Here is a 12,089-nt window from a genome sequence, read left to right on the forward strand (position 1 = left end):
GCTCCTAGTATCTCCCACTGTCTGAAGAGATATGAGCTCCTAGTGTCTCCTGCTGTCTGAAGAGATATGAGCTCCTAGTATCTCCCACTGTCTGAAGAGATATGAGCTCCTAGTGTCTCCTGCTGTCTGAAGAGATATGAGCTCCTAGTGTCTCCTGCTGTCTGAAGAGATATGAGCTCCTAGTGTCTCCTGCTGTCTGAAGAGATATGAGCTCCTAGTACCTCCTGCCGTCTGAAGAGATATGAGCTCCTAGTACCTCCTGCTGTCTGAAGAGGAGCGCTTGCCCCCGGACATGAATATACGTAACGTCACACGTGGTAGACTTAGGTCAGACTTAACGGAATAGGCTGGAGAGCGAACAGGGAAGTATCAGTGAGTGGTTAATCACCTCTCCCAGCCGGAGGGGGGGGTGGCCCCTGCCTCTCTGCTCTGCTGTGAGCCGTGAGCCCAGCGGTGTTTGCCACATTTACAATGCAAATTCTCACGTTCTCATACAACTAAAGACCGTTGCTTTTGATGTGAAAAGAGCGAGTGTCGCTGATGGTTCCCGACCCAGTTTCTGGGCAGGTTATCCCATATTGAAAACACGGCGACTCCTGTGATGCCAGGAACTAACACCTAGATTACTGACCTGATGCCAGGCAAATAGAACGGACCACCAAAGGTCTTGAGAGCCCCTGGTTTGTGTGTAGATTCCCTGCATTGTCTCACTCATTTTAATGGGAATATAGGGCCATGTTGTTCACCCCCAGAAAGAAAGAAGACAAAACAGACAAAGTATCTTTTGTGTCTACTTACAGCCCTATCACGAGAGACACACGGAGTATTGTCAATAAACATTGGCATATTCTGCAGTCCGACCCTCTTATAGGGGCAGCGTTTCAGCATTCGCCTAACTATTTTTATAAGAGACAAGCGAATCTATCTAATCTCCTAGTCAAAACTGATTTGCCCTTAAAGAAACCTTCTCATTTTATGTCCAATATCCCAGATGGGAATTTTCCCTGTCAATCCTGTGTACAGTGCCAAGGCATGATTTATGGTAAATTTTTCACCCATCCTAAAACGGGGAAAAATATACCAGTCAAAGGACGGATCACGTGTAATTCGTCTAATCTGGTGTATTTGCTAAAATGTCCTTGTAATTTTTCTTATGTGGGCAAAACAACAAGAGCCTTTAAATCAAGAATCAGTGAACACAAATGTGCTGTGAGAAATTCAGATGTCAAGTCGTCGGTAGCTCGACATTTCTCCAAGTGTAAACATACCGCCAACGATCTCAAATATATGGGACTAGAGTTAGTACTCAGGCCCGCGCGAGGTGGAGACAGACACAAGTTGCTGCAACGTGAATGTTATTATATCCACCTGTTCAATTGCATCGAACCTAGAGGAATGAATGAAGAGAACGTTTTAACCTGTTTCCTCTAACCTCCTTACACCTACGCTACAGTGTTATTTCTGGTTTTATTAAAGTTGTTGTTTGTTGCTAAACAAGAGGTATGTTTCTCAAGGATGCCCAATGTATAATTTGAAACTATTTAATTAAATATGTAAAGGGGGTCAATTAGCCCTAGAAATTAATGGGCATGTTATATGTTATAATATCAAGTTTCTGGTAATTTTGTTTTGTATTGTTTATAATATAGATTGGTGTTAGATATAGATATATCTATATCTATATATATTAGGGATGCTCGATATTGGCTTTTTTACCGATACCGATATTCCGATATTGTCCAACTCTTAATTTCCGATACCGATATCAACCGATATCAACCGATACCGATATATGCAGGGTTTCCCCGTCCAAAAAACGGAATAATTTCAGGTAACTAATAATTTCACTGGATATATATATAACAAATATTGTTATTGTTTTTTATTTTTTTTAAACCGATACCGATATTTTCCGATATCACATTTTACTGCCGATATCGGCCGATAATATCGGTCGGCCGATAATATCGGACATCCCTAATATATATGTATAATTTTTGGATTTATGATTGGACTCTACTTTGATAGGTCATTCCTTTGGTCACATTGCACCGGCACACCTGCGTTGTGATGTCATTTCCTGCCGTGTCATGTCATTACCTGCCAGGTGTATTTAACTACCATCTTGAATGTATTTCCATTGCTAGCCATATCACTGAAGAAGGACATTGTCCGAACCATGTCTGCTATCTATTCAGGCTGCCATTAAAAACATTGAACCTGAGAGTGCTGGTCCGGCTACCCTGCTTTTTGATATACTGAACTTTATGGGATTACAGCACCCAGTGTTAGAACTTGTGAGCACGGTCTAACTTGACTATAATGGGAATATGTGCCAAATATGATTTTAAATTAAATGTGCCCTAGTGAACTGTTTAAAGTATAGCTGTTAGTCATTCAGAGCTGTTCTTTGAAAATCCTCCTAGTTCTGTCTGTCCTCTTAGGGATAAGGGGGCCCATGTTCTTTCCCCAGGGCCCTCTAGTGGCCTAATCCAGCCATGACTGAAACACTTGAAGATAGTATGACAGTAAATACTCTGTCCAATCAACAGCAGAGTGTATTATAATAATAATAATCCCTCCCAGCCCTTCCCAGAGACAGTCGCATTTCTCTCCTCTCCCCATGCTCCTCAAGGCCGTTCCTACCGCCGCCTCTACTGCTCCATGAAGCCTGACGCTGCTATGCTCTGTGTTTCGTGCCGGTTGCCGGACTATACTCAAATCAACTCGAAATGGATCTAATCAGTGGATTGCATACTTTCGTCAAGAAGCAGAATAAGGCTAGCCCTCTCTGCCTCTTGGGACATCATAATCGGGCTACCAACTTGAAGACGTGGTCATTTTTGGATTATCGAAGCTTTTGGACTGCAATAAGAACATTTTGGATCTGTTTACCGCGCACAGGACCTACCAAAATGAACTGATTAAGACACTTGGACTAATGCATTCAGTCATTTGGACGGAGTTGTTAAAACTCACTCCACTCAAATCAATAGTTATATTTCACTCTACTCAAATCAAATTTAAAGTGACGTGGCTGGGAGAAATTGTTGCCAGTCAGTTCAGCCAAAACAAATTCCTGGACCAAGGTCGAACCAGGGAGCTGCTGGAGTCGAAGGCCCTCTGGGAGATAAGAGTGGCAAGTGGCCCCCCCACCCCAAATCCCTACACCCAACCCCCCCTCCCGCGTGTACGCCTATGACGGCAGCCGACTAGTACGCGTGCTGGAGGGGGGGAGCCTAAGACTGTCTCATCACCAAAGTCCTATTCCCCAAATCCCTGCCCCTCCCGTTGACAATCTTTCCTCCCTCCTTCCTGGCGCAACGACACCCCGGTCTCAGAATGTCTCAGGCATTCTGTAGTCAAGATGTGTCAACAAATGTACATGCCTGTTTGAATTTATGTTGTGCCGTTGTTACTGTAAAAATGTAATGATTGTGATATGTTGTTAATGAGACGATGAGCTGTATGTGTATGTCACTGGAATTTCCCCAAGGGGATCAATAAAGTACCTATCTATCCTATATATTAGAAGGCTATGGTGAAGATGTACGTTTTTAGCTTTTTAATTAAATTTTTTATTTAAGAGATCTAGCTTCCCTAATGTCCAGAGTGTGTTCCATAACTTTGGCGCATAGTTTGCAAAGGCTGCATCCCTGACTGTGGCTTGGAACCTTCAATAGACCAGTAGTAGATGATCGCAATGTTCTAGGAGGCACACAGTTGACTAGAGAATTTGCAATGTAGCTTGGTCCTGCTCCATTTAATTTAGTGCTTTGTATATAAGGAGGAGGACCTTGAAATCAATTCTAAATGTTACCGGAAGCCAGTGTACGTTAGTCGGCTTGAGATAAAGGCATGGATCAGTTTTTCAGCGTCTTTTTGATTTATAAACACGCCGTACCTTAGCTATGTTTCTAAGGTGGGGAAATTATGTTTTTGTCACCTTGTTGATGTGTGATTTAAAGCTTAGGTCTGAGTCTAGACTTATAGCACATATAGCGCTTTCATCCAAAGCGCTTTACAATTATGTTCCTCACATTCACCCATTTACCATTCTCCCTTTCATTGTTAAATGAATCCCTTCCTTTCCTGTAGATGACGGTGGGTTTTCTGCATCCTGTTGCCAGTTACCACAGTTAGGCTCCTCATGTCTTTGATCTTGCATGTGATTTGCATGTGAATGTTGTTCTACTGCACACTTTTGTTACGATATTGAACACTAAACCACACACACTTGCGCAATGCACACTTTTATTGATTGCTTTTAATCACTTTTGCAAAAACTGCAAAAGAATTTCATCACAAATACACCAAACTACTGCAATACAGATGCATCTGTGTGTTACTAGTATATTTACAGACATGAAAATGATCATAATTATTCAGATGTATTATACAGATCAAGTGTAACTTGTACTCCACATATGTTAGTTCTACAAGTTTGATGTTTTAAATACAATAATTACACGTATTATACAGGTGAAGGGTAACTTCAAAGGTACTATGCAGATTATTTTGTTCTACCAGTCTTAACTATGCAAGGACACGAATAAAGGTGTTTTAAATACAATAATTACATTATGTATTATACAGGTGAAGGGTAACTTCCACGGTACTCTGCAGATTTTTTGTTCTACCAGTCTTAACTATACAAGGATACGAATAAAGATGTTTTAAATACAATAATTACATATGTATTAATATACAGGTGAAGGGTAACTTCAAAGGTACTCCGCAGATTTTTAGTTCTACCAGTTTTTGACATGGTCAAAGACAATATTTTTTTAAAATATACAATAATTACTCAAATTAACTTCAGTAGAGGGTTCCAGTTCTACCCGTCGGTGATGGACATACCAACATCAGTAACGATCACATGAAGTATCCTTTTTACTTTACGACTTTCCCATCTTTCAATCTATCACTAGGGCTGATCCGATTATGGCAAAAAAATCATATGACAACGCCTGAATTAGTTTGACCTTTCTTCTCGACCAAAGGCCGACTTTCTGTCGTCTTCTACAAGTTACCAAAGACGTTTCTAAATAACTGTAGAAAGTAGAAACGCGCCGTGGCTCCTCCCTCTCAACACCAGCTGAAACTACCGTTTGGGCTTAGCGGGGGAGGGGGGGGGGGAGCGCACCGCTGTGAAGGAAGGGTGCCCTGAATTTCCAACAAAATGAGAGCGATGCGGCATGCGGCACAATAATAATTTAATCTTGATCATCTTGTTTTCATGATCGTGGGAAGCCAAGATCGTAATTGAAATTGTATTAATTGCCCAGCCCTATCCTATGCCTTAACTCAAAGCAGCACACATCCTCCCCCTTTGGCCTCTACAAAGTTAGGGTCGAGGTCTCCCGGCAGCTTGCCCCCCTCCGCCCAGAGATTCATCTCTCCGAACACGCCCGTCTCGATCATCTCCTCCTGCCAGGGGATCGCCACGTTCCCGGTGGAGAACTCTCCGTAGAATGTCGTATCCGTGCCGTCCAGCTCGACGCCCTTGATGGTGCTGAACGCGCCCACATCGTCGATGTCTTTGGCGTAGACCGCCTTGGGGTCCGGGATGAATGGGGGAGGCAACATGCCTGTGGAGAAAAGTAGAGTAAATTACTGTGTGGTTTTTTTTGTTGTTGTTTTTTTTGCCTTTTTATCTTTTTCTCCCATTCCAATTTTTGTCGTTATGCCAATTTCCTTCTTGGTCGTTGCGTGCATTGCCCTACTGTCGGTCTGGGGAAGGTGTAGACTGTCACATGCCTCCTCCGATACATACTACTTTTCACCTGACGGCGAGGAGTTTCACTGGGAGAGCGTAACCGCTGACCGCTGGATGCGATCCCACTGTCTCTGCGGTGCTTAGTCTACTACGCTACCCAGCCGCTCCAAGTACTGCGTCGTTTTTGAAAAATAAGTTATTCTCTCACACTTATCTGAAGCGAGTTCCTCCTGTACTCTCAGTTCATCACAATCATGCTTCAGGTAAGAGAGTTGGCAATTCCATTGCTTTGTCTGTGGCAGCCTGATCTTCTCAGCAAATAAACAGCGGGTTACAGTTACGGTTGCCTAACCCTGTTTTTCGTCTAAGAATATTAATGCGTCCTTCAGATCGATGGTTTTTGATCTATTGGCATTTGCTCCTTCCCCAGTCGATTCTGCTAAAGGAAACTATAAAAGAAGGAAGGGTCATCACATCAGAATACCAGCGTTCTATGCTCTGCTTAGTGCCAGACTTTGGTGCCAGTTATATTGAAGCCTATATTAAAATTAAGAATATACCAGCAATCTGAGGAAATATATATCAACCAACCAATATATTAAATGTTGGCTACTTAACAATGCAACAGACTGGCGATGATTCTGACATAAATGAGGAGATGGTTGATCCCATTCAACTCAATGTCTGCCAAACTGAAAGTTTCCACACTTGGCACCAATGTGCGTTCACATGCTATCCCCAGGCCATCAGGATGCTCAACCACAATAACACTATGTAACAAACCATCAAATACACTAACAGCACACACATCCACACGTACACACTCACTTTAAATAAACAACTCACTGTAGCACCCACTTTACCCACTTTAGACACTTTAACACACTTTATATTTATTGGTAAAGAGATTTGCACTACAACTCATATCTCATTGCACCACCCTAAGTTGTACCTCATCCCATTTCTGCATTGTACTGTATATTATATTGTATTGTAAAAAAAAAAATTTTTACTCTGTATTGTATATTGTTTAAATGTACATAACTTATCTATTTTTACCTAGCACACTCTCAGGAGAAAAACAGAAAAAAGCATTTCATATAAAAGTATTCTGTATTTTTGTATGACAACTAATAAACTTGAACAGTGACGTGATGACCCTTCCTTCTTTTATAGTTTCCTTGATTCTGGTGAGGATGCGTCCGTGCGCTTTCGGTTAGGACCAGCAGCGCTTTGCACCATCCTGATCAGCTGCTTGTGTGTTTCCCTTCCCAGTCTTTGGGTAAGGCCCTGTCCAAGGAGCGATTGTCGCATTGGTTAGTGGAGGAGCCATATCTTTTTAGTGCACTTTTCTTCTGGGAGAGATCTTCCAGAAGGTCTTAGAACAGACGGAGGTGTCTCAACATCTTGGGCTCTATTGAAAGGTGGACCTGCTTCATGGTCCTCTCATACCTTTGTTTTAGTGTTGTAGTAGTGCTTTGTTGCACTTGTCTGGCATAATGTCTTAACACTTTGACTGCCACGCTGTTTGCTCGTTGTGTTGTGTGAGGGTGCCAGCCTTATAGTCGTTTCCGCGGTCGTTTCACTATGTTTGCGAAGCTGTGTGTGTGTTCTGTATTACAGCTGTGGGGACATGGTGTGGCTCATTTTGACAAACGTTACTAGTTGTAGTCCAGCATGGGAATAATAGTTTGTTTCCACACGCTGTAGTTTGTAGTTTATTACACGCTAAACATTGCGCATTTCCAAGATAATCCAGTCTTTTTTCATAGATCGCGAGATAAAACGCATTATGTGCAATAATCCCAAACCGTTCTGGCTGATCCCATGAAACTCCAAATACTCCCAAATCAAAGGTATATGACATGTATATATATCCCTTGTGCTGTCCTAGTCGCTTTTTCTACTTTTTTAAAATATTTTGAGTGTGTGTGTGAGCACAGCGGTGTCTGTGTTTATTATTATTTCATGAAATTGGGTAAATATCTTAATTTTACATATATGTTCATTGTGTGAAAAGCTTAGAACATGAAACACTCTAGAAATAGGAGAGACAGATTTAGTGCCTTCTTCACCCCTAGTTACTATTTCTACTCTCATCCACTCCAACGTTAAAACGGCATTTTTAAGCATTTTTAAATCTGCTCTTATTCGTTCAATTCTCTATATTAGTCTATTTGCCATCCCATAGAGCCCCATTGTGAACCCGGAAATTTCGGAACCACCAAAGTTTTATGATGGATATGGATAGTACGGGTCCCCAGCACTCAGATACTGCCGGATGCTAAGTTGTAAATGTTGGGCAACTTTTTTTATTTGCATAATTAGCATTAATTTCCATAATCGCTTAAATGGACAAATCACAGAAACTACTTGATCAATTTCAACAATGTTGGAGTTGTTTTGGGGGTTATTCAGGATGCTGAATCCATTTATGATACTTAAGAGAAGAAAAAAGTTTCAAAAATTGCAATATTTACTGGAATTTACCAAATTTCTACTCATTTTGGTGCCATTTTTAATGAATTTTCTGTTTATAAATGTTTCAGAAGATGCTGAATTTATAGATCATTTTCATGGAAAGTTCAATTGTAAACAAAATGATAATAATAATAATAACTTTAATTTGTAGAGCGCCTAATGGGGTACTCTAGGTGCTTATGCTTGGTTACTGGGGTAACTGCTGCAGGTGAGCTCTGTCATGAGTCCACGTGGCAGCGGAGCAGTTTGCTGCCACAACTAGAAACTATTCTACTGGATTTTTGTATGTAACTGTTACCTTATCAAATGTCCTCAGAACCCCAGTTCCTAGCCTTGACTGAGACTTCAGTGCGCTAATCGTTAACGCAAAACTTCCAAGTGAGTAGTGGCTAATTTGCACCATGATCTCATTCCTACTGTGGCAACGAGCAACTGCAGCAAATACAGACCCCTGATTTTCAAGGATTGTTGTTTCAATGCAAGTAAGTTGAGAAAATAGAAACAGATACACAAACTGTGGTTTTACTATCCAATAACAAACACTGAATATAATATGATCACAAGCTGTCAGATGGCTAACGTTAACCCTAAGAGCTAGCTTACTACAGTAAGCTACAGTAAGCTAGCTCTACAGTAAGCTACAGTGAGCTAGCTCTTAGGGTTAACGTTAGCCCCCTGACGGTAACTAATGTTAATGCATAGCTAGTTAGCTATGTTAGCAATGTATGTCATGTAGGGGTGTAACGATTCGACCTCACAACGATTAGATTCGATTACGATTCTTCAGGCAACGTTTCAATGCATCATGAAATCTCTTCATTTGACCACGATTCGATTCGATAAATTTTCGATCAGTTAATTCCCCCAAAAATGTTGAATACACAAATGTGGCTGGGGGAACTGATTCACTCAGCATGAATGGACTATAGGTCAACAAAAACAATACACAAAAAAAAGAATTTTTTTTAAATATATATATATTTTTTTTATTATAATCGATTCTAACATTTTCAAATCGATGCAGTTGAATCGTCACATTAGAATCGATGCATTTCGATGCATCAATGAATCGTTATACCCCTAATGACATGAATGTGTGATTATTACCTAGCCTCGCGTCACCAGGCTCTATCCCTTGTCACAGAGAAGCATCAAGTTTGATTCTAAATATTGTATAGAGTATTCATATGGTACTTTTGCTCTCCTTAATGTAGAATTGTGTGATAGAAGATCTGAGGCAGAGAAAGAGACCCAAAAGGTAATGCAAATACCAGTCAAGATCATGTAGGATACCAATAACATGGGAAATACATGTTTTCATTGGAATAGTGAACAGCCCGTCCGAAATGTACATTCTGGCAATGTATCCATATTGCTCTGTAATGTAGAGTGTGTGGTAGTGCAGAGACGGAGGATACAAATAGTGCATTCTTCTTTTGTTAATTTCAGATTGACATGTCAAGGAAGAAATGCCTATTCAAGCCCTGTGACGGCAAGAACAATGACTTCAAGACAGCTGGACCAAAAGGCATTACAGCTTTGCTTCAGAAGAGTGAAGAGCTTGACGATTCAGCTACAACTGAGACTTTATCGAACATCATTGCTACCCATGGTGTGTCAGCCTCTGTAGTTTGTCACAAATCATGTTATAGCTCATATACCTCTAAGTCTAGAAAGGCAACCAAAGGCAAGCTCAGCTCATCTGATGGTCAGCTAGGGAAACATATGTCTCGTTCTCATGCCTTTGACTTTTCTAAACAATGTCTGTTTTGTGGTATCATTTGCAAACCCAAAGACACCAAACACCCTGATAGATGGAAGCCAGTGAAACAATGCCGGACTGTTGAGAGACCAGGAATGCCATCCTTCAAAAACATCATCTAGTCTAAATGTGATGAGCGCCAGGATCAATGGGCTGAGGAAGTGGCTCTATGGGTAAATGCTGTCCTGGACCTGCATGCAACTGATGCCCAGTATCCCACCAAGTGCTACGATGACTTCAAGAGAGTTTCCTCAAGTGCAAGTTCCCAGTGCAGACCGTTTGATAGCTATTTAGCTGCTGTCATTGACCACATGAATGCAGACAAGTCATCAACCTGGACAGTGTCAGAGTTACATGATATATATGTAGCCAACTCCGGGCACCTCTGCAGTAAGAGGATGCTATCTAACTTGTGTGACTTTTATGGTGATGCTGTAGCTGTCATGAGGGTGGAAGGGTGCCAGACTATTGTTGATTTTAGACATTCCATGAGTATGTCACTCAAACTGGTAAAACGAGATAAAACCACTGCTGCTGATGAATTTATCACCAAGCTTGTGAAGAGAGTACAAGCTGAGGTGCAGAATATTCCCTTGCACCGTGAATATGACCGTGGAAGCTTCCAGCATGACAAGATCATACAAGCCACAAGTCCATCCCTTTTGAAGTTTGTCTCCTGTCTGGTATCAAAGGAAGGAAAAGTGACCAAACCATCACTTACACTCGCTCAGTGCATCCAGCAGCACATCAGTGGGAGCTGGAATCAGACAACCCTGGGGCTTGCCGTAAGACTCCACCATGGTAGCGCAGAGCTGGTCAAGAATCTTAACGAGCATGGCATTGTCACCACCTATGATGAAGTCATACGGTTCCGGAAGTCAGCTGCCAAATATGCTTCAGAGTACCCAGATAAGTATCTGCGCACAGTTGGCTTGGAGAGGCAGATTGGCCCCATCCACAGTTGGGGTGACAATTTTGACCTTGTGGTCTCACACTGAACGGTTGCCGCACGACTCATGCCATGGCCACTCAGTTTGTGCAGAATCCTGCAGGTATTCTGTTCCCTGGAGGAGCCACTCCTGGTGGTGGGGTCATGTCACTAAAACGACCTCGTCTGACAAAGCTTGACGCTGGGAAACTCTGTCTGGCTCACAAGAGCAGTTTTGTGATCGAACATTACACAGGCCCCAAGAAGATGACACCACCAGCTCTGAAAGAAGTCCCAAGAACTGATGCTATCCAAGATGCCATCACACAGAGTGTGTCAAGAGCACAGAAGAAGGATGCTGCTTGGCTCTCGCAGCTCCACTCTTCCCGTCTTCCCCTGGACTGGTCAGCATACAATGCTGTGCAAGATCGCAGTGATGATAACAGAGCTCCAAAACTGAAGACCATAAGTGATGACATTAAAGTAAATTCAGAGGAAGATGAAGACAGTGGGGAGGAGTTTAATGATGAGGAGTTTGATGATGTGGATTCAGAGTTCTGAACACGGTAGCCACTTTCTGAGTGAGAAGTAATTATCTACTACTATGCAGTAGGAGGAAGCACATATTGTTATGTTGTGGCCTATATGCTTGAGTAATGTAAATATCTTTCTTTTGTTATTTCTGTTTTATTAAGCTATGTTATTGTACACAGTTTGACCAGTTTTAGTGTTTTTCCTTGCTGTAACATTACAGGTAGTAAATAAAAGAGCGGATGCCCTTCACATCTGAGTCTTTGTCTTGACAACGCAATCTTTATACACCTGCCTATCTACTGTACTATGACAATATGACATTACCATATGAACTATTTGGGGTCAGTAGAGATATTGTGAATACATAATGTCTGTGCTGTCCAAATGTAATAAGTGTCCTCTAAAACGTTCTAATTGACTGAAAATGCACAAATATTGCACCAAAATTAGTAGAAATTTGGTAAATTCCAGTAAATATTGCAATTTCGAAACTCTTGAGTATCATCAATGGATTCAGCATCCCGAATAACCCCCAAAACCACTCCAACATTGTTGAAATTGATCAAGTACTTTCTGAGATTTGTCCATTTAGGTGATTAAACAAATGTATGCTAATTATGCAAATAAAAAAAATTGCCCAACATGTTAAACTTAGCATCCGGCAG

The 12,089-nt window shown here is 41.5% G+C and overlaps 1 protein-coding gene across 1 annotated transcript in view; it reads right to left on the reverse strand.

The window, feature by feature from the left end:
• Positions 1–4,327: 4,327 nt before the first annotated feature.
• Positions 4,328–12,089, reverse strand: part of grk1b (G protein-coupled receptor kinase 1 b) — a gene marked incomplete at its 5' end in the record, with an annotated part of 33,290 nt that continues 25,528 nt past the window's right edge. Inside the window, one exon of the mRNA XM_084320600.1 lies at positions 4,328–5,591. Coding sequence (XP_084176726.1) covers positions 5,308–5,591 — 284 coding nt within the window. The 3' untranslated portion in view covers positions 4,328–5,307. The remainder of the gene's footprint in view (positions 5,592–12,089) is intronic.

The sequence above is a fragment of the Notolepis coatsorum genome (assembly GCF_963971535.1).
Source record: "Notolepis coatsorum genome assembly, chromosome: 8".
NCBI classification, from domain to species: domain Eukaryota; kingdom Metazoa; phylum Chordata; class Actinopteri; order Aulopiformes; family Paralepididae; genus Notolepis; species Notolepis coatsorum.